We start from the raw sequence: 25,279 nt of genomic DNA on the forward strand, positions 1-25,279 counted from the left end.
TATATACGTGTGAGAAAGTTTCAAGTTTGGTTTCTGTCATTTTCACTAATCTAAAATAAGTTTTCACTCCTAGTATGGTAAATCATTGTTCTTTAAGACAATGGTAGAAGAAATGAAAGATTCTCAGTATGATCGGGACTTCATATTGTTCGTGTTGAAGTTATTTTCTTACAAATACCCATCCATTTAAACAATTATCAACAATACAGTTGGTAATAGTTGACATATTTCTTAAAATACTTTTATAATTCTGTATTTGCCACATATCTACGAAAATAAACTGAATATCCTGTTAAACCAAAAACCATCATCTCTCCTCTGTTGACAGTTTTAGAAATGTGGTTCTCTTTTAAAGACTTAAGAATGGTTGCGCTGTTTGTTGAATATTCCTTTAGTTCTTGTATTAGGTGTATCAATCTTCTTTCTTCACTTAAGTGGTAATTGTAGATAACCTGGTTAACAGATGATATTCTTTATTACGTACGTTATGCTTAAATTACTACCATGGAAAATGTGGAACAAAATAATAGGATATTATAAAATGTAAACCAGTATACAACTAATATGATTTGCATTAAAAAATATTTATACCTAACTTCAGCGATCAGAATTCCTCACATTCTTCCATGCATGCTTAGTATCCGCGTATTGCGAAATTAGATATCGTGACTATTCCGGTTCGCGTTTTTCGTATCAATTAATAAAAATAATTACACTAATTAAAAGTATATATTACAGACACACTTCTGAGGAGCATCTACATACCTAATTGGCTGTTTTCTACACTGAATATCGCTATAATTTTTACTTTCTAAAATATCGCCGAATATCCACGTGAATGTGTGTTACCGAATCCACTTGGTTTTACTTTTTAAGCATACATCAGCTGTAGTCGTTCCAGTGAATAATAGTGTTGAATATTTTAACATATAGACGAAAACATTGGCTAGGATTTGATTTTTGCGTGATGACATTGTTGCTAAAGCCGTCCCTGGTCTGGTTTCTCTAGATCCGATCTATATTAACTCAAAAAAATAAAATAAATAAAAACAAATTTAACAATCACAGAAATAATTATTTTATATGAACTAATACCATATTTCTGTCAAGAAAGAGCACGCTCTTCCTGACGCTATCTGCAATATGTCCGAGATCTACAAACAAGTAAGAGATAAACTGGTATAAGAGCATGTGCAAACAAGAATAAACAGTGCGTTTTCGAAGATACACGTGCACATATTTGTTGAGAATTTTCTTAATATATTAAAAATGTCTACTGTAAATTGTAAATACTACACTAAAAATTAATAAACATCTGAAATACATTTTCTCCTTTCCAAAATACAAACGATGTTTTTAGTAAAACTATTTAAGAACTAAAAAACGTATAGTACAATTTTTTATTACTATAAACTGAAAATAAAGCAACAAAACAAACTAAATTGGACTGAATGGAAGAGAACAACATGAAATAAAATAAACAGGATCAAACTAAAGACTAGAAAGAGAAACTAAATAACAAAAAAGCCAAACAAAGAGGAAAAAACAAATCAAAATGAAACGAGATAAAAAATTAACAAAAACCGAAAAACGAAATAAAATAAGTTCTTTAAGCTTCGACATACGAAACCTTACATGTATTGAAAGAATTTGTAGGTTACTCGAGACACAGGCCGATGCTACCTGTACAGGAAATTTAAAATTACATTCTTAGTTCGAGTGTGAAGAGGCTTCCGTTTGTAGAAAGGACGACAGGTTCGTTATTATGCATTAATTGTGAGAATCGCGTTTTATGCGAACGACCATTGTCAGGGTTTAAAAATAACTTACAAAAATCCGCTTCGCTTTTTTTTTCTTCGCTTATATTTATATTAATATTAATAAAGAAAACAATAAATACTGTTTATGTTTATGACTCTAGGAATGATTCCCATCGTTCTGTTTTATTTTGTACGGTTACTCTTTCATTTTCTATTAATTATTGTTGAGAATGCTGCAATTAGAATAACAGTAGCTGAGATTTCAAGGTATAGGAAGAAGAATTGTTAGATTACAACATATATTAAGTCAAAAGGTACTACATTATTATTAATGGGAAATAATATGTAATAAACAAGAATATTTAAGCCATCGTGATTAAATAACAAATCATTGATTTATGCGGAAGAGGTGGTGTATTATTATCCTGTAGACCTACATATGTCAGCAGAGAACATTTTATTGAACAGAAACGCGGTCCAGTAAAGCTAATAAAAGGGTAGACATTGTAATGGGTGAATGACCCATTTCGCATATTGTTCCGGTATAGATCGTTTTATTGCTAAAAGCTATTGTTTTTATCTTTACTTATCTTGTACAAAAAGAGACACGACTGAGGCCGAATGGTTTGACTCGGAATGAAATTTCGCTCTGTCTTCGTTTTCGGCTAAGGTCAGTGCGAATCATAAGCGTACAAGTGGGAGGAAGTAGTACAATACAGCAGAAGAAAAACGATCCAAGTAACATAATTAACAATTAACTTTTAGTTCAAAAGAGAAAAATTAACTTTTAGTTCAAAAACGTTACAAGTTGAATGTCTTAAATGACGAAAAAAACACATTTTTTTGTTGAATTTTTAGTTTATCATGTTATAATAGGTATCAAAGAGGAAATAATCACTTCATCAAAATTGAATAAAAAATAGAAAATAGAAGGAGAATCTAAACCCAGTTATAGATCCAAGGCTTCTGCAAAGATAAAAACAATATATTTTTTCTTTTTTATCGATAGGCTAATGGGATTGGAAGTGTTTTTTTTTTTCGACATTAAATATTTTCATTTCACTTTCATATACTAGTGTGAACCTAGTTCTTTCGTACATAAAACACACTTTTGTAGGGCAATTACTAGGACTTGAATCGGTTTTCAATGCACTGAAATTTATCTTATGATGAAACAACATTACAGGAATTAAATAGGATAGAATACAGTTTAAATGGAATTGTGGCCGGTATTAATAGAAAATCTTATCATCTCTGAATGCAGATATTTGGATAATAGTTTATATGTGTTCTAGTCGCAGTTGCTACATACCTACCGGATATGCACTACCGTAATTTGTAAGGATAATCTAGTTTTTACCAAAATTAGCATGTCTTAATTTAACGATTTTTTGAACTCTTTAAAATGATACGCCCATGGAATTCGATTATTTGCACGTCTTACCCGTAGGAGGGTCTACATGTTGAGAATGAATCTCTACCCACTATTCTGAACCTGGAATATATGTTTTAACTGCAACTTAAAATTAGTCTATTTTATTATGATTTTTGACGTTTCATTAAAATACATTACTGAATCCAACATGGGCATAACACTGAAGCTTGAACCATGCAACCAATTTTAACATGCTTAATTATTTCTTTCTTTTATACATTGCGGATATTTTATGTGAGATTGCAGGATATAAGATAAACGTATTAGATTAAAAAAAAACTACTAATACAAGTGCCATGTGCTTTTTTGCTGGTTAATTTGATTGATTTTTCTCTTATCTAATAACGATATTGATTGAATCCAAAACCTTGGAATGGGAAATGGGAAACTTATTACCCATTATCAGAAATCACCATAATCTCGTAAACCCATAAACCCCATTATTCTGAGACCACGAATGCAGTGAACTGGTCGAAGAAATTCAAATATCACTGCATTCCCATTCTCATAAGGAGTTCTGGGGTTTATGGTGATTCCTGATAAAGAGTTACTGGATTACAGTTGAATCTTAATTCCAAGATTAGTCAACCATAAATATCGTGATCATTTGAATTCCTTCGTGCTGTTCACCTTGTACCCAATTGTATATGGTTATTAGGCTCACGAGGTTATGGAGGTTTCTGATAAAGGATTTAAGGGTAGTAAAGTTACTGAGTTCCCCATTCTAAGGTTCTGGAATCTATGAAGTTCCTCATTAGATACGAGCCATCTTGTGTTGTCACTCGGATTCTCAGACTTGTGGTAATCAGAGTTTCATTGTGGGTAAAGAGCGATAATCCCGCTAGACCCCTGTTCATTCGAGGTCATATACCCAGCCAAGGATATTGTTGCGTAATATTTTGTGTTAGAAGTAGGATATAATATAAATTACCGATATATAAAAAATCCTTGGTAGGTTCAAAACAGAGGTCATATTCAATTCCCTAAAACATGTAAGAATATGCAGACAACTTTTTGTGGGCTTGTGTTGTTGATATACAGATAATTTTTCGAATTAGCCCTTGTTATAGGAGAAATTAAGGAAATGTTTCCTAAGCGGTATTTTCTTAGTGTAAAATGAAACTACTATCTACATATTTGTCTAAAGCTTGTTTTCTTGCTATGCCAGTCACAATTAACGAAATATCATTTCGATATCAGTTTAAATCGATTACTTTTTAAATTTTCTAATGGATGTTATACTTTCTGTACCACTGCAGATATTATTCATAGAAACGCTGGTATCTTCGGTGAATAATACTCCACCCCGGTGTTTTTCAGACTTTTGATTCAACACGTACATTGTACATTGTGTGTGTAAGGTAGACGTTCTGCGCTAACAACGGCAAACGTTACGGTACGGATCTCTAACTTCCTCTCGATTGTCCGGGACAGCCAGGTAGCGTTTAAACACAGGCGCGTTTCTTCGAGACACACCTGTCTGAGCTTTTGTACCCCCGGCCTACTGCGTTGTGTTTACACACAATGGCGTCGCAAAACTCCCACGTTTCCTCTCTCGCCACAATCGCCAAGCTGACGGAACTGGAGCCGCCGATATCGATACCGTTCCGGCGTTTATTTCAATCCGTCCCGTAGAGGGGTTTCGCTTTTTATGTTTTCTGATCTAATTACGAGGCATCGCGGGGTGGGAGGGGGTTGCGCTCAATGAGATCGAACGGTGTTATCAAGCCAGTGATATATGACGTAATTGAAACCACTGAAGGAGAATAAGATTAAATTTGACTGAATTTCCTTGACGGGGTGATTCAGAATTTTTCCTTTGTTTGAAGACGCAAAGACTTGAACTAATTTCAATGACTTATATCACCATTACGATTATAGAGTCGCTAACGAAACAAAGTTGCTTTTTCTATAATGGAACACTCTGTATATTTCAATTCTTCTCGAAATTCTCGAAGTTCATATAGCACCGTTTTCGACATATCGAACTTTAAAAGTACCTTTTTACCTACTGTCTTCAATATTTTGCGGACTATTTTGGTAGACTACATTTCTTATGTGACCGCACAGAAAAAGGTCATGCAGAGTCATATCGGGAGACCTAGCTGGCCATTCAATTGCCCGTTTGGGTCCAATCCATTTATCAGAAAAAATTTCATCTAGATACCATAGGTCCAAAATGTGGAGGAGCCCTATCGTGTTGAAACCATATTTGTTCTGCCGGTAAATTGGGACAGGTATTGTTCGGAAATAATCGTCCAAGCTCTGGAATAATATGTTATTGCAAAAGTAGTAAATATCCTTCAGAGGTCAAATCCCCGTTTATAAAACAGGGTCCTATGATGTGTCCACCAATAATGCCACATTAAACATTTACTCTCTGTGGTCGTTGGGTGGAACTTCCTCCATCCAATGTGGATTTTAGTCTGACCAGTACCTACAGTTGTGTCGGTTTACGTGCCCATTTCAATAAAATTTAGATTCGTCGGAAAACAATGTTTACATTTTCGTTTAATTTCACCATAATATATTCGCAGAACGCGATTATACGATCATAATCGTCTTCACACACTTGTAACAAATGAATTTTATACGGATGTAATTTTTCCAGTTTGCAATTTTTTTAATCGAATATCGACTTATATTATGATTTAAAGACCTCTGTTGTGTCGAATTTATTGGATTTTCCATCAGATCTAACATGACATTCAGAAAGAATTTTCTTCATTTTCTTCCATATTTTCATCGATTTCCAGTTTCATGAAAACGCTGCAATGTTTTTGAAACGGTTGATTTAGAAATACATTCCCGATCGGGATGCAATTCATGAAACTTCGTCTTCTATCACCATATCCTATGATCATTAAAACTTCAATAGTCTGGATTTTACTTAAACATGCTATTTTTGCACGAAAATTATTCCCACTAAATGTATTGTCGACATGTGTTGTCAAAATAATCACTATTAGACAAAAGAACGACGCGGCGTTGTTATGGAGCTAGTAACTTTCAAAGGCAACTTGATGGACTATAAACTTAATGGACTAAAATATTTTTGAATAATTTATAAGAAAATGATTTTCAAAGTTCAATATCTCGAAAATTGTTAATTTAGGTATACGATGTGCTATATGAATTTTGTTTGGAATCGCTAGAAGAATTGAAATATGGAATAATATACAGGGCGTTTCATTAGAGAAAAAGCAACTTTGTATCGTCATGACTTTTTGCCTAATCCTGTATACTGTATACTGTTTCTTTATTGTAATAGATTTTAAACAATCCTAAAACATTGTGTCTTATGATTTTTCGATAGTTATGTATCTTATTTTAGGAGATAATCGACCGTTTCCATGTATATCAGCGACCCTGTATAATTTCCAAAAATGTTTACTGGTACAAAAACTTACTGATATTTCTTTTTTTATTAACAGAAAGTTCGCAATATTATATTATACTGTTTCTCGTAACATGTATTAAAGACTTACGTTCATTTTTTTAACAACGAAACATTTCTGTGTCTAAGCGAATGTGACTGTCTGTGTACACCCTGTATCAGCATCTTAACTAAATCTTGCCTACGATCCATTGTATGCAGATTACATCAGGAAACAGACAGGGGCTTGACAAGAATTTTAAATTGGATAGTTCTTTTTTAGGCTACGTGGATCAGGGTTTTATGTCATTTTAAAGTTAAATAACAAACAAGAAAAATGAAGGTGTGCAGCAATGAAAATCGCGTCTAGACGAGTATAAAATTTAAAACCAACGATTTGGTTCCATAAAAACTTTAAAGAATAAACGAATCATGTCGCATAAGTGGAGAATATATAAAATAGAATAAAAATGCGACAAACAATTCGCATTATCTCTCTTGGTACTCGCCTGATAGTACTATAGTTTGTTTTAATGTTGTTGATAAAGATAACGAGTGATTTACATGCTTAGGACCAGGAAAACCTACACGGCTCTGACGAATTATCTTCTGGTTAATGGCTGAGATTATAATAACCTTACCTCAGATAAAGCTAATGCATTTTATTATAACATGTGTCGAACGTATCTCTTTATTAAAATATGCATTACCAAACCATTATAATAACAATGTCGTGTCATGGTAGTTATGACGAAATAATATGGTCAATGACATTTCTCTATAGGGAAGACAAGAAAATCAACATAATTTTTATAAAAAATTATAACATTCTACGCCTTTTATCTTTTTTACCCTTCTTTCTAGGAAAAATGGTAAAGACCAAAGTTGTAGGAAATTTTGTTGCGATATCAAAGAAATATATAAATATATAAAAAGAACCTATCGTGTTGTCGACAAAGTACATTTTTGTTTACATACATTTTTCTTTTGTAGGGACAGTTTTTTGATCAACAAGAAGTCCTAATTTGACCCCTAAGCAGTTTTTTCTATGGGGAATTCTGAAATATGTAAAAAATATGACAGATTAAATAATTTGTACGGCCTATGGAAGAAACTATTGAATGAAATTGGTATTATCAATAACAATATATTAAAAAAAACTTGAATAAATACATATCCTTTGTCTAGAGATTATAAAATATCTTTTATATCATTTTTTCTTAGTAAAGAATTAAAGATTTGTTTAATATACACACGCAGCCACCAAGGCAATATTGACTGTGTGTAGAATCAGTAAATCTACCAAAATAGTGGCTTTTTATATATATTACCTTAAAATCAGAAAAAAATTCCTAAAACTTTCGCCGTTACCAGCTTTTCCTTGAGAGAAATAGAAATGAGACACATGTGAATGACTTTGTATATAAATGCATTTTTCGGAACCAGTTAGTAGTACCGTTTTTATAATAGGAAATCGCGTGCCACGTAAAAATCAAGAGGTCGTTCAACCTAGTATTTAACCTTAACTATTGTGCAAGTCTTCAGTCAAAATTAACGCACTAATTAGACACTTTTGAAAAACTGCGTTTCTTCACCTTGCTTAGTCTCAATGAGAAACCAAAATGATAGTACAGTCTATGAAGATTGCGTGTTTCTGTAATTTGTAGGAAGAATAAATACCTTGTTTGTGGTTTAATAGGTATTTTACCTTTAACATAGCAAAGCACTTTATTCCATAAATGTTTTTCTGATGGAATAAGAAGGGCAGTCAGTCAAGTACTTTCCTATTCACATATAGGATGTTCCAAAAAGACTCGAAATTCCTCGTTAACTTTTCAGTATTGAGTCATATCAAAAAAATTTCAGATAAAAGTTGTAGAGTATCAAGAAACCAATACGTTGGTGACCTTGGACGTTGGTGAACTGTGACCTTAAGCTTCAATGTCAAACCAAGGTCAACTTGAAAATATTAAATGGAGCACCCTATTTTTTGTCAGCAATCAACAGAGCGCCAAAAATTCCGTCCGAAAATGCGATTGAAATCTTGAAGGTGATCTTGAAGGTGATTTGAAGGTTAAACTCATTTTCTCAGAATAAATCGGTAAGATTGGATTGTGGAGGAAAATGTTCCACGCAAAATGTATAAGATTTTGAATAACAAATTCGACAGTGACCTTGGATTTGTCCTTCATCACAAGTTGCAAGGTCAAACTAAGGCCAACTTAATATCACACGGAATACGCTATATTTTATGCCAGCAACCCATACAGGACCAAGTTTTATGTAGAAATTTGGAATGATTGTATTTTTCCAGGACGTCCTAGTTTAAATCATAGGTTTTCTATTATGCGTAGTGGAATCTGTTCAAGTTGAAGAGAAAGTTGATTTTGAACGAAATATAAATACTTTATTCCTATTAAAATGCCTTTATAAAAATATGGCTCCACCAAGTGGCGACTTGTTATTCCATTCCATTCCATTTATGCCAAAATGGTAGTCACGTCCAGCGTCGTTTGATTATGGTTGCGTTATCAAGTTTCAGTCAACTCAAACAAAGCACTTTTGGTAGTGCTCACATTGCTCACCCTGTACATAAACGTTATCCACTCTTTTTCCCGACAAGACTGGCGGTGTTCATCTCGTGCAAACAGTTCAGCAATCTAAGAACACGTTCTTCCGCTATCGCGACATCCACGGAAAAAGAACAGTTAAAAAATAAGACGTACGATAAGAGGTAGCAGAGCAACAGGGGACGATTGGAAACCGCACAGTCTTCCCGGCGTACCGGCCATAACAAAAGTTATGTTCTAACAATCGTTCTTACCTTTAGCGGCCCAGACAAATGACGGTCGCGGCCGGTGGAATGCCCTGAGTAACCGCTTGGACCGGCGAAGCGAAATATCGAGTGTGCTCGTCGACTTTAACGACCAAGGAACGCCGGAGGTTTATCAAAGTCTACTTCTTTTTTGTACCTGCTGCACACCCACTTGTTCTTGACTCAGAGAACGAAGAGCGGAGTCAGTTACAAGTCTCTACCAACAGCTACACGACGCAGTGTTTGTGCTCGAGCCAGTACAGTGTTCAAGAAGAAGAGCGGATGAAAAGTGCAGTGACTTTGATGAGGAACCGCGAGAAGTGCGGATTCTGTTGAGGCATAACAGTTTTTCGTTATTGGTGTGAAGGAATAAGACAAACATGAGGATTCTTCAGTTTTACTGGTGAGTTAGGGGTGAACGAACGTACAGGGTGTCCCAAAGTTGAAGCGTTATTGACTTTGGTGATAATTTAAGAAAAAGTGGAATGATGTTGCTGATGAAGATAGAAAATCCGCTAGAAATAGTGGTTGAGGGGAAATAAGTCCATTATTTGTGTAGGTTTAAAGTGTACTCTTTTCATCTGATGCAAACATGGAATCTGGGCTTAACAGAAACAGAACTACAAGATAAAATCACTTATACCTTGTTATAGACCGATTCATATAGGTTACAATTTTGCACCACTAGTATTTGTTGATTTTTTTGCACTTGGTATTTGTTCTGACCATTTGTTTGTCATCAATATTTACTATATTTACTTATTTTTGTAAATAATATATAGGTATCTTAATAATTTCATATACTAAAAAACGTTTTCATTGTTACTTATTTTAAAAATAAAAAACAAAGTACAATGCATCACATATCGCATACTTGCACATAACTGATTTTTTTGTATAAGATCATTGTTTATATGAATACTTTATTCTAGCTCAGATGGAAATATTATACATATTTAGTCAAATGATATGCCCACACCACAACAATAATAAAAAACAAACATATTTCGTTTCCTGAAAAATTTAAACATTCTCAATGATCCCATTTTTGCACCACCAAGACTTTTACCTAATTGTGAAAAGATGACAGAAGCAGAAAAGGTTCCAGTACTACTAAATAAATTACTAAAAAGTCTTACTATAGCTTAAGATGACAAGGATTGGAAAGATTTAGATCATAAAATTTTAAAATTAAAACGACATTGGAGAATATTATTTTCCTTTGATCTAATTGTTCTTTCTTTAGATGATGTGATTATATTTATTATTATATTACTAGAAACAAACAATTTTCAAAGAAAAATTGTCTTCTTAAACAAAATGCATTCTACCAAATATTTTTCGTACAAATGGACCACAAATGAAAATTACTGAGGAAACGAGTTATTTTTGCCCTTTGGAATTATCCCCCCGACATGTAGATGGAGTAAAAACGCAAATCGGTTAGCAGTGTCACCAAATGGGTGCAAATCAAGGAAGGTGAAGCCCATTAACATACTGTCATGCCACCCGCACCTTTAACCCTCCCCCAAACAGGCCAAAAACTGCCCCGAAGAGGGGTTAAATGCATGTACATATAACCTATTCCACCGGTAACATCTAATTCATCACCCATTTTCAAGGGAAATAAAGCCCATGAACATATCGTCACGCCATCCACACCCCAATACCCCCAACCCTCTTCCCAATTGCCAAGATCCAACTCCAAAAGGGGTTACATGTGTCTCTGATCTGTTCCACTAAATGATTCTCCTTTTCTCGTTTCTGAGGATGATTTAGTTCGAACATTTAATAAAAAAATTATAAAGTTTCAAATATCAAATTTTTAAATCTGAGTCAGTGAATCTTTTGTATAAAATAGGACAATATTAACGCATTTCTATTGTACAATAACCTTTAGAAATCATAAAAATTTTATTTCGCAACTGTTAAAAATTAAAAACAATTTTTATTTGCTTAAGAAACTACTGGTTATAAATCTTTGTTTAAAAATCACCAGTGCATTACAAACAATTTTGCACAAATACAATAAAACATATTAGAAATTACGCTAATTAGTTTATGTATCAAAAGGATTACGGGTATATTTCATCACTAACAGGATCTAAAATAATAATATACCACCCCCTGTCGCGCACAACACTTCGACATGTCTAAAATTACTATTATTACTAGACGTGTATTTAAACATTTTTCGTTGTTATAATTACGACTGTTCAGTAATTTGGTATGCCTATGTTATGTTTACACAAATCCCAAACTACTACCTGTAAAGTAATAAACGCCAGCTAAATATTCCCAGAATTTCTAGTCTTTCTTCTCAACCTGACGTTTTCACCTGACGTCTAGACCTGTTCTATGGCTATAGGGGTGCACAAAGCCCTACCCCAAGGTTTGAATTCCGAATGCCTCTATAATTTGTCATCCGAATGAACTGCGTTTTTATACAATGCGGTAGTAAAGCAATAGAAAATAATGTTATATGAGAATTTAAACATTTGTCTTGTAATAGATTATCAGATTTGTATTGAAAATATGTTTAATGATTTGTGCGGAAACCGTTAAAAATAAACTTGAAATCAGCCCTTACATCTATGGTAAAAAAACACTTCCACGGGTGCTAAACAATTACCTGAAATTAAAGTTTCTTTCTTTGGGTTGAATTAAACAAAAACCTCTTTGCACTTTCGATTATTTTAGGTACAGAGTGATTCTCTATATTTTGACCCCCCCTTTGAGTTTTTTGTTTTAAGAGTTATAAAAAAATGTGAAATATAAAAGTTGCACGACTTCTTACGAATTTTTTGAAAATGATAATAGAAAAACAAATGAAGTACAAACAAAATGGCCGCAGATGTTAACTTTGTTAAGTTAAATGGAACACCATGTATATTTTTACATATTTGGATAGAACGTTCCTTGTCGAGCATAGTCATATAAGTTTTTTTGGGTCCATCTCTAACAATAAACGAGATTAGGCCGTGAGAGGTCTAATTACTTATGAACAATGTTATAGCAGGTCGTAGCAATGACAGGTAGTAATGTCATGACAACATTGTTATTGATTGACAGTTTGTATTATTATTTAATTAAAATAGGTTAACACAGAAGTAGAAAATTGAAATATTATTTAGAATTAAAATAGAGTATGGAGAAAAACATTACTCTATTTTAATTCCTGTAATATTTCAATTTTCTATTTCTGTGTAAAGCATTTTAATTAAATAATAATACACAATGTCAAACAATAAAAATGTTGTCATGACATTACCTGTCACTATCACGGCCTACCATATAACTTTGTCTATGAGTAATTAGGCCTCTCTCAGCCTAATTAGTGAGATTTTGTTACATTATCAATACGCATTTTGGACCGTATCAATGTCCGACATATCAAAACATATTATAACTAAATCTGTAAATCCTTACGTAATCAGAAAAAGGCAGAAATGCCTGAAAGAAGTTTACTAATTAATGTCTTATTTTCTTAATAAAAAAACGTTATTTTCGTTTTTTAATAGTTCTCGCTTATTGTTAGAGATGGACCCAAAAACCCTATATGACTATACTCGACAGGGAACGCTCTTATCCAAATATGTAAAAATATACAGGGTGTTCCATTTAAATTAATAAAGTTAACATCCGCGGCCATTTTGTTTGGACTTCATTTGTTTTTCTACTAACATTTGCAAAAAAAATTCATAAAAAATCGTACAACTTTTGTATCTCACATTTTTTTATAACTCTAAAAACAAAAAAGTTAATGGGGGGGTGAAAATATAGTGAATCACCCTGTAACTCTACACGAAGTAGGTATGATATAATTTTTATTCAAAACAAATTGAACATCGGTATATGACTGACGGGAGGTACCTGAGGTTAATGAACTGAGGAACTCTAATCCGAATAGTTATTATAAAAAACCTCTCTAAATCGCTCAATAATAACATCCTGTATGATCACCAAAATCGATCTAACGCCGAACACACCTGGAGGTGATTCAGCGCGTACGCATTCCGAAATTCCACCTACGAGTACCATTTCAATTTCAAAGGTTCATTTACATCGCCGTGCATAAACGAAATCCCATTGTGTATGCGTCGTATTCATAACTGATTTGGACAATTAGCGACTTGTGTTCTTGGGTATCGCACTAATGACGTCTACCCACGCTGCCACGGTTTTTTTCTACTGCTTAATGCCTCTTACGTTCATGATTAAAGTATTGGAAAATACGTTTCGTCATCTAAATTCCCGGAGAGACAAGCAAAAGGCGTAATTTAATTTAGGAAAGGAGAAAGTCTCAAAAATAAGACTTTCCAAGAAACTTAAAACTTTCTGAAAATAAAGTTTCAGAATAAACTTCTCCGTTATATTTTACATAACTTTAAAACTTTCAGAATGAAACTTTCCTAAATAACTGTTAAAGAAGATATATTCATGATGAAACTTTCCAATAAACGTAAAACTTTCTGAGAAGAAAGTTTCGGAATAATACTTTCCTAAAACTGGTTAATTATATATCATGATAAAACTTTATTGGAAAGTTTAAAGATAAGACTTTCCGATAACTATCCTCATTTAAAACTTTCAAGTAAAGAAGTTTCGTGATTAAATTTACCGAGAACATTGCGAACTTGAAAAATTTGAAAATGATCACAGATACAAAACATTTTATAACGAAACTTTCAATATTATATTTTCCGACTGTAAAGAGAACGAAAGAAGTGTGAGAAGAAATTTTAGAAATGCATTTTCTCAGCCAACGGATTAAATCTGGTGATATACAACGTGAGGCATGTGGGAATATAAAATATAGATAAAACAAAACGGTACCGTCAGACAAAAATTTTAAGCCCGTACTTTCACAAGGTGCTTCTCGTATTTTATGGAAATCACAAGAATTCGTGGCGTACTATGTTTAAAGAACCGTTTCCAAGAATTTTATTGTGTAAATATGTCTCATGAATATTGAACTGAAAGGCAAGTAAAAGTTACGTTACTGGGCTGACGGCGCTGGAGAGAGGTATGTACGCTGGTTACCGAATCTCCTCATTGCTCAAGAACATATTATTTCTTTTTTAATTATAATTTTACAGAAACTGGTTCGACATTTAATTTTTCAGTTTTATTCTCAACAGTAGCAAATTCACATATACATAGTTCATATGCCAAGCTGAAAAGTGTAGCAGATGTCAATAGAAACTTTGGAAATCTTGGTAAGAGTTCTGCAAAACAAAATGTTTTTCTAATCACCTACAGAGACTTGAAGAAATAGATGTAGAATCAGGAAATAAGATGATCCTGCAAAAAAAGTATAATTTAACAAGCACGTAAATGTTTAAGTACGCTCCATTTCTTTCTTATCATAATTAATGGGGCAACTCAAACTTTTCCTCGATATATTTCCTCTATTCGTGCAGTTTAAGCATTAAACTAATTTTGTAATGAGGCACTACTACATTATAAAAGCAAATGCTTTTAACCCAACATGATTATAATAATAAGTCTTTTGAACCAGTTGCTTTTGTACATATTTTATATTTGGGACTAAATTCATTATGTAAAAGGACTATCACCTGTAGGATTACCTGTTATGGTAAACAACCTTTTAATGTAGGGTCGTTTCCCTATTAATTCGTCCAAATCAAGGTCAGCAACAATACGAAGTGTTCTTTAACATACTTGAAACATTTTCCTATAGACAGATTTGTATTTTAGAGCTATTGGCAGAAGTTACAAACAAGTTTGGATGGACTAAACAAGACGTTGTTGAAAGCAATATCTTGTACATGATATTGTCATTACTAGAATATTCAAAATTTCAGTAAAACACAACTGATATGCCTTTGGCAGATATCTATAAATATATTATGAGAATGTACAGCTCATTAGAAGTTTTAAACGGCATTCTATTCATTATTTATCATAAACATGTGCGAACTATTTGAAATTTTATTAATTGTCGTAAATTGAATTTGAGTCGCACTTAATTCTCATAACTTATTTTTAGTCCAAGAGGTTTTTCACCTCTAAATCTAGTCAAACTCAAAACTGTACAGTACAAGGCGTAGAAGTCAAAGTTTACATATACGGTTATCATTAAAATTCCTGGCAACAAGACATGCACAGAGGACATTTGTCATTTTCGGAAATTTGAGAAAGTTGAAAGTTGAAATTTCTGAATCGGTTGCTTCATCAGCATCGATATTTAATCCATCAAAAATAATTATTTGGCCATCACAGGAGTTTCAGAATAAGATATGATGTTAAGGGAACCACAATTTGCAACATTCGAACAAAGAAAATAATGGTAGTTAATAAATTTTTCAAAAATAAATATGTATGTACTCCGAGACTTTGTTACCTTTTGCAGGCCCAGACGACGGTCCGGAAGCAGTATAGTCGTCCTGGACGGCGACTTGGACACGGTGAAGAAGCACCCAGACGAGCTAGATGACTACAACATGGTGATGATGCTGTCGGGGGACAATGGACCGCATAGGGAGATGGCCGTCGACGTGCCGGACACCTTCATCGCCAGAAACAAAACACCTCCCAGATACCCTCCACCAAAGCCCATCCTGCAGGTAACTTGCATTTTAGTAGATATTACAAATTTTGCGTGTCGTCTGAATTCAAAACAAGTAAAAACTACGTAGATGATGCAAAATTATAAAAAATGTAGGAAGATTGACTATAATTTGAAAGTTTGATTAAGTTTGTATAAAGCTGTGGTTACATTGGATGTGAATTTGGACGAAAATCTGTGCGTACTCTATTAATAGCACATTTGTGGTAATCAATATTAAAGAAAATAAATTTCAGACGCATTTCTGATATGACTAAAATTTTCATCAAGTCATTTTGTACGAATAGCATGTGACAATCAAGTGTAAAAGAAAATGAGTTTAGTTTAAGTAAAAACTGAACTAATTTAAATGAATAGCAATCATTTTTACTTAAATAAGTCTATTAGAACAATATTCACGTTTTGCAATTAGCAAATTGAAATTGTGTGAACCCAGCTTTAAGATATTCTTAGATTTTTGGTCCTTTGTTCTGCTCGTAGGAACCGTTTTCATGTGATTTTTTACGAAGTTTCGTACGAATTCGCAACCAGTGTAATCATCGCATTAGAGGCGTATCCTTATTCGAACTGTTCGTTTAAATATCGACATTCTTATCGCTGTAACACACACAATCTCGAAATACATCGCGGTAAGCCATGAAACTAATGGCGTCATTGCTTCGGAAACCAACTATTCATCTAACTAACTTCATTAGTGTATGAATTGCTCTTCTATAGTTGAAAACCTATTAATGAGCAATCACGATTCGATCACATTGTGTGAAACTGGATATTGGCTAAAGAGAGACATTACGAATGTCATTCGATGGATATGTAATGGGTTTGGATTATTATAATTTTTTGGATCTTTGTATTACGCTGAGATGAAGTTGATAAAATACAGGGTGAGATTAATTGTCTGCCAATCTTTTAGGATATTATACAAAAGTAAGGTTAGGAACTTTTTTTATGCATACTTTTTTTCGAAAATGGATAATAACCTTTAAAGGAAAGTGGTAGATAACATATTTTTTCAATATCTTAAATGTTATTCGAGATATTTTATTGATAAACGAAAATAACTTGATTTATTGAAAATAAACATGAGTATCTTTTTATTATTATTCGTCCAGAGATTAATAGTATTCAATTTTTTAATTAGGTAAAATTAAAAAAGTTGGACAATGCTGAGTAGATTAGTGTCCAAGTACTCTAGATCTGGTTTAAACTGTCTTCAGAAACTTTTAAGATATCGCAAAAAATATATTTCCTAATGTCCTCCTTTATTATCCATATTCAGAAAAAAAAATGTACAATGTGGCGCCCTAACTAATCGCCTGCTGCGATTCTTTTTAGAAGCAATTTTTATTAAAAAAATCAAAAACACATCAGGCTTTGTATTGTCAATAGGATCATCGTAATTGCTTCAACAAGTACATCTTGGACGCCACTAGATATAAAACAATTAACCAAATAGTACGTCCTAAAAAAAAATAGAGGGGACCTGCATATTTTTCTTGTATATTATTTTGATATTTTGTAACTTTTTTCTGTTTTATTTAAATGTATCTGCTTTGTGCCACCTCCAGGTAGGGTACAACCGGCTCTCAGGAGTGACCTTCGGCGAAGACGGCCAAGAAAGGGCCATAGACGTGCCCGATAATTTCGTTGAGAGAAAAAAGACCCCCCCTAAGTACCCCTCACCCAAAGTACTCAAGGTAACCGTCCGGCGAAATTTATTTTTTTAGCATGACCCTAGACGTTAAATACAAGTAAATAAAGATAATTAGTGGATAAATATGTACAGAGAAGTCAAAAAGACAGGGTGGTTAATAATTGTTCTTTAGCTCCATTTTTTTTTGGTCTTGTGAAAGTAGAACTTACTTTTTCAGACTCTAGACATATTTTAATCTTGTTTTCATCTTCCTATTTTTCATGAAATAATCCAATCTTTGCTTCATTTTTTTTAGAAGATGATTATTTGTCCAGTGTTAATGAAGATATAATTTTCTTAACCTACTTTACATTTATCTATCCAATAAATTGTATTATGGTCAACTTTGTATACATTACTATAAATTGGCCAATTTTTTGGTAAAATTTAGAGCCACCAACAACTGCAGAATACAAAAAATCGGTTAAATCAGTAAACTGAAATTAGCATTATTATTTATAGGCAATAATATTTATCGAATTTAAAATTTAAAAATACAAATAAAATATTTTTCGATATCATTTCAAGTAATCTGTGAAGTAAATATTTCTCTTAAGTTTTCGTTCAATTTATTGACCAAGAAAATGTATGTGCACGTGTATCAAAATAACTTGACCAACTTTTTGGATTGTAATATGATAAATGTATAAGGGCCAAATTATTAAAGCAAGTTTATCTTACAGTAACTGGAAGATTAGAATGTGTTGGTGTCGGTACGTTTTAATTGCAACAAATCACATTCCAAGCTTATAGTTAGTTAACTGTAAGTTAAACTTACTTTAATAATTTGGCCCTAACAGGTCTTAAATATTTCTTCTGGTTGTTATTGTTTCTTTCATCTCTTTTTTCCAATTATTATATCACGAAATGCTTATTTTCAAATGCAGAACAAATCGGCGATTTTTGCAGATGATTTTATTCTCTTGACGTACCCTGTGCTTCTTGACTACGTTACTAAAACGATAGATTTCTTAGAATTAACCTAGAAAGTACTTTGCATGAGGGTGAAGATATTCCTAGGAATTTGTACATACGTAGTTAATAAAATTTGTTTCCACGACGGGTATCGTGTTGGGTATCCACAAAATCGGTTGAAGTGAACCTGTAAATAATCCGTGAACATCCGGAATTCGAGCAGATAGGAAAACAATTGAAAATCGCCGTTTCCGGTTTGCGGCCAAGCCCCTCGATATTATCTAGAGGTTAGGAGTGCTTGCGAGATGTGTTGTCTTTTTTCGCAGTTATCAAAAAGTTAGAAAAATGTTTATTTTGTAATCACAAAGCATACAACATCAGTAAAAAATCGCATCATAGACATCATTATGATTATGGATATAAGTCACATGAACAATTTCATAGTAGAAAAAAGTATTTAAGAGGTTTTAAAATAAGGTACTTGACAGCTTAGCAACTTACATAAAATGTAAAACTAAAGACTGGAATAATAGGACCTGGTAAGGGATTAAAATGGCTAATATTCAGTGTTATCTCGTATTGACCGAATAATTTGAGATTCTAGTTAGATCTTGGTCTTCCCATAATTCTTGTAACCTTTGTCCAAACTGTTGTTGGTTGTTTCGAGGCAGGAGAAGTTCCCTAGGCTGTATGCCCATAATATCCCATATGTGTATTCTATGGGATTCAGGGCAGGCCTTTTGGCTGGTCATGAAATTGTTTATAATTTGGACATTATAGTGCGTGAAAATGAAATTCCTTCCCACAAAAGGCGCAAAACTCATTACGTGAGATTCTAAAATGTTTGTAATGTCAGAAACTGATGATGCTACTACGTGATTGGTTTTGGTTTCTTAACGTTTCGAGAGACATATAGCTCTGTTCTTCAGAAGAAACTCTGAAACTCTTGTTAAATGTACTTTTTAATAACATAGCCTAAATTGACTGTAATGTTGAAGGTTTCATAACCTTGTATAAAAAATAAGCCAGTAGCACATTTTCCTTTCTGTACACCACTTCATTATTTTTTGAAATCATTATAAGCTATTTCATATTATCTTGCAGATTTTTTTAGAATATCTTGCCATTTTCCATTTCCTACAGCTTCACATGCTTCAAGAGTTAAAAATTCTTCATCACTTGAAAATACATTTCACTTTTCATTTGATTCGCAACATTTATTTTGTTTTAATGTTCACAGAATTTCCCAACATACCAGAACCAGAATATTGATATACGTCAAATTAATTTGTCGTAAATATCAAAATTGTTCCCTTTTTCCCAATTTCAACGACATATCCAAGCACTTGTCGAAAAAATATTGTTTGATACACACTTGTGAAGTTACTTTTTGCACTTTCGTACTTTTTGCACTCGCTGGGGCTTTTCAAATAAAGAACTGAGTTACATTACCCAATGACCTAAATTCCTTCGTTCTATACATCAAAAGTCGTCAAAGCTCTGTATTACCCCCAATCCACTACCTCACAGTGCTATATATCTTTTTTCTCGCAGCGTACATCAATCATAAATTCACACGACTAGAGATACAGCTTCTGCCTCGAAAACTGATGTCATCGTAAATAGAACAGAAATTGTCCATTATCGTCGAACGGGATGCCTTATCAAAGGCATTACCGTTGTTCTTCTGTGTCGCAAATACACATATAACTGTTGTGCCAGTCAGCAAATCGTATACGTAACTTTATCTGTGCTATTCAGCGTTGTCCCGGATGGACAGAACACCCTTCCGTGGTTGGTAAATCGACGGTCTAACTAGTATCGATTTCTGACACTTTAACTACTTGTTTCAAGGGTGTGTATTTTAAAAATGCTGCATATGGGAAATTGTGAAATCGACAATTTGTATTAGAACCCAATTGGAATCTAATTTCAAATTACTCAGGGTGTTATCAAAATAACTTTGGAACTGTAGAAGGTAGTGTTATTTTTATAAAATATTGGCAGACCGTATATTTTGCATCCTGAGTTTCCAAAACAATGGGTTGTAGATGTAAGTCTCAGGAATACTAAATATGATGATACAAGATATAGAAGACAAAGATTATGTGGTCATCATTAAAGTTTCTGATAGCAAGACACATGCTTAGAGGATATTTGCCATTTCAGATGTATTTCATATTACATTTTATTGACATAATCTGCAAATGTGTCAATCAAAATGATTAGTATTAATAGAATAAAAAACATGGGAGTTAGAAATCTGTTGAGTATAAAATTCCTTTCCTTTCATTCTCCCCTTCCTTTACCTTTCCTTCCTATATTTCCATCCACCCACCTTTTCCATTTTTCCCTATTTGCTGTTATTGCCTACATGACCTATACTCTTCTTTTTCTTCTCTCTTCTTTTTCCCGCGTCCGCTGTTTGTTGTATCTATTTTTTTCGTAGTCTGCCTTTATTCCTTTTTGTTATATGTCTTTCTTCATGTTATTCTATTTAGTTCCATCCTCATCAAATGTCCATATCAGTTCTGTTCTCTGTTTGCTACGGTTCTTGTTGCAACATTGAATAAAATTCAATTTTCAAATAGGATATTCTCAAAAGTTGAATATTCTGATTCTGTTGCTCCGTCAGCATCGATACTTGATAGCCCATCCAAAAATAGTTCTTGTCCCATAACAAATAAATGGAACGCAATAAATTTGGTCCACGGGAACCTTTTGCAATTTTCGAACAATGAAAATAACGGTACTTGATTGGGTTGAGTTGCAAAATTTGTTCAGTTGAAATAAATAAATTTCCAAAAATTGACAGTCATATTATTGAAGCAATTATCCAAATAAAGCTGTATGAAAAAGTCTTTTTCGTTTCATTTAACTAAACTGAACATAGAAAACAGAATTAAAATATCAAAAATGCTTGACAGATTTCGAAAGAGACAATTTCTCATCATCTAATAGTATCTATATTAGATCTACGCAATTTCTACATCCAAACTGTCAAATAACAGAAAAAAATTGTGTCTAAAACAAATACAAATATCTATTTTAGATGTTGAGTTATGTCACATTGTACAAAATCTCTTGTAGTTTGCTGCCTATGAATCACTACAGTGTTGAGTACATTTACGCTGTCTACATCTGGTTTTGTAAGCCTCAGTCACGACTAGAACTTTCAAACATTCCAATATTATACAAAAATGCGGAAGTACACATTTCCGATATATGTATATGTTATCTACAAATGTATTGACTAACTGCAGCAGTTACAATATTTCAAATGCCTTCAGACACTTCAGAAGCTTTCAAATCAAGAATATGTCTACAACCGAATAGAACTGTTACAGTTTTAGACCAACGATATTTGAGAAGGAAATTCCAAAGTAATTACCTTTACGTGCCCTATTGTGAGTTTACCTTTAATAACATAGGTACTAAAAATATGAATAAAAGAATATATACATATTTGTATTATAATACATATGACAGTGTTCTCAATACTTTTTTAAATTTTGAGGGGGCAGGGACAGACAGATCTCTATTCTTAATTTTGTTGGCGTATTAGTAATTATTAATAATTGGTTCTAAAGTATGCGGCAGGTATATTATTATTTCCTACAGATGGTTTCTGCAATTATTATAGAGGAATTTAGAAAGCTTGGGGGGAAGTGTTGTATCTAGGCCTTTTTGTAATTCTAGCAGGAACAGGTAAAAATATCTTGAGGGCCAATTATATGATTCTCTAAGTTTCGAGTAATTCGTTTAAATAATAATAACCCACAATTTAGTAATAGTGGATATATATAAAAAAAATACTGTTCTTTACAGTCACAAAAAACAAAAGGTGACCAAACAATATACAAGGTGAGCGTGTACTTGGAATCAAAATAAAACAGTATGAACAGAATAAAAAATATCCATAAACAGTTTAGCGGCTGCTTATTTTGGACGTAGAAACTGTGCAGATTCATATTCACGGAATATTAAGCACCCTGTTTTAAATTGTGTTAAATATAAACTATTTATATTTTTACTTCTCTGAATGGATAATTCCTTTGCAAATACATGATATAAATGTAGTGTTTGGGTTAAAATTGTAACCTAACAACTTGCAATTATCTTTTTCTGACACATTGCAGTTCAAAAATTGTCCGTGTTACATATTTTGTATGATCCTGTAAACTTTCAGGACAAAAACAGTGATTTACTGACCTAATTTTGCTCCGATCAGCATTATCACGAAAACAAATAAATAATTTAGCATTGCTGCATTATAATAACAATGTACTGTGATCATAGACTGCGATACAGCAGCAATTTATTATTAAAATCAATTAGGTACCTACGCGACAAACTGGTTTATTTCTTGTTTTAAATTATACGACCGTAATTATCCTGTTGCTGCGTATCTGCGCAAATATTGTAGGTGTATATGGAAATTACTTATGGAATAAATGATACCAATAAAATTGGTAATTTAATCTTTATATACCTGTATTAATTAATTTTCTCTAGAATTCGACGTTTTGAATTATCAAAACACGTTAATTTTCGCCCTACGTCTAATATTAATTCTAAGTACTAATTGTAATTGTAATTGGCTGGTTGTGAATGAAACTTTAAACTTTTGTTAACTAGAACGAAATCTATAATAGAAAAAAAGTCATTTTCCTACAGCTCTTACTTATTTGTTTTAACTGAATAAATTTTGCAAACAATGAATCAACTACCACATTGTAGAGTAACAACATTGATTTTATAAAACACAATCATAGGGTGGCTTAAAGATAACTATATTATGCGGCTTAATATCATACACGCCACTAAATCGAGGTGCAAAATCATGACTTCAGACCTAGTATTTTTCTCTGGATTTTTATGAACTTAACCATTGAAATTTTAAGATTATTTTCAATTTTTCTGATTAAATGTATCTTTTTTTTTCAGAGCGGATTGAATGGTACTACCCCAGTCCAACCCCCCCTACCAGACCTCCCCGCCAAACCGGTGCCCCCTCCCAGGGACCATCTCAAGATAGAAAAAGATGGCAGGCTCGTCAATAGAGCGCCCGCCCCCCAACTACCCGCCAGGATCACTAACAACAATAACATAACCGCTGCTACCACCCCCGCCCCCCTTACCCCCACTTCGGTGGTGGAACCCACCAGGGAACAACTGGACAGCATCAAAAAGTACCAAGTGAGTTCATATACCACAACCAACCAATCATTTTTATATTTCTGAAAGCCGAATGAGATACCAAATGGAAATTGAACCTGACTGATTTTTTTTAACCCTTGGAAATTGTTCTAGCGACGCCCATGGCTTCAGAAATTTCAAATATGTGTTCCAGTTTGCGTAGCGCTTGTTTTTCCACGTTATCATTCAGCCGTGTACATAGTAATTAAAATTTCCGACAATATTTGTTTGTTGTGAAACTTTTAATTCATCATAATACGCAATATAAAAAGTCGCTGCGCTAATTTCGAATGCATGGGGGGCATTTAAACAAAAGTGCCCTTCGTGTATGCGTCACGCACTATACGTCGAGGAAACTAATATTGAAAACAATTTGACGACCTCCGGGATGTTTCAGACTGGTTCTTCAATCGCCTTGAAGTATTTATAATACGTTTGCTTGTATGTATCTAAATTTTTATGGAAATAATAAAATTTTCTATATTTTTGGTGGACTATGGACTAATGTCTTACCATACGTTTAGAAGATATTTACTAGAATTCTTACAGTTAAAATGACATTTCTTATGAAACAAATCAATGTTGCGAAATCGGAAGTGCCTAATATATGTATATTATGCAGTACTTTAAATCTGCAATTTGTGGATTTACATCGAAACATGTGGTTTTATAAATCACAAAACAAAGAGCGACTATAATAGGTACACTGTACAATTTTTTATTTTTCTTAACTTTATATCGCTATATTAGTTTAAATGGCCTTAATAATTTAATGTTTTTTTATTCAAATTAAATGATACACTGCGTATCAGCAGAATGGTGTATGTACAGCTATTTATAAATTAAATAATACATTGAAAATAATAAAGGCATTAATATGGAACCTTATGGTACTCCCAATCTAAGCAGCAACGGGTTCGGAATTCAGCGAAAACGATTCCTTAGATAATTACGTATAACAGACGACCGCCTCTGAATTTATGGTACCTTTTCATCAAAACACCCTGTATAGTGCTATAGTGCTATAGTCTGTTTGGAAATGAAAGAGAGTAATAAAACCTCGAGATAAGAACCGGCCATGGGCGTGGTAATATTACGTTTCAGGTAATTATCGGGTAACACTAATGCTAACAAAAATGACAGGGATTGGAAAATCGACTATCTACAGACTTTTAAAGGAAACAAAAAATGAACAAGATACTGTAAATCCCCCAAAATCATCTACAGGGAGGTCAAAAGTCGTTATAGATGATTTCTTCAAAAATGTCATTCGCAGAAAAGTACACTCATTTTATTTTAAAAAAGAAATACCAACGCTAAACAAAATTTTAAGTGAACTTTCAGAGGACAACGATTTGCCAAAAATCAGTAGAAGCAAATTATGGGCCGTCTTACGAGAGTTGAATTTTTGCTGGGAAAAGCAGAACAGGAAGTCAGTTCTTATCGATAAAGATGAAATTATTTGTTGGCGAAGATCCTACTTAAGATCAATTA

General features: G+C 33.1%; 1 protein-coding gene across 1 annotated transcript in view; it reads left to right on the forward strand.

Moving 5' to 3' along the window:
- The window catches only part of LOC108906156 (MAGUK p55 subfamily member 5-A), a 90,541-nt gene that overhangs the window by 42,384 nt on the left and 22,878 nt on the right, over window positions 1-25,279 (forward strand). Inside the window, exons 7-8 of the mRNA XM_018709350.2 lie at window positions 15,763-15,976; window positions 23,534-23,785. Of these exons, the coding sequence (XP_018564866.2) occupies window positions 15,763-15,976; window positions 23,534-23,785 (466 nt within the window). The remainder of the gene's footprint in view (window positions 1-15,762; window positions 15,977-23,533; window positions 23,786-25,279) is intronic.

Source organism: Anoplophora glabripennis, unplaced genomic scaffold, assembly GCF_000390285.2.
Source record: "Anoplophora glabripennis isolate ALB-LARVAE unplaced genomic scaffold, Agla_2.0 scaffold74, whole genome shotgun sequence".
In the NCBI taxonomy this organism is placed as follows: Eukaryota; Metazoa; Arthropoda; class Insecta; order Coleoptera; family Cerambycidae; genus Anoplophora; species Anoplophora glabripennis.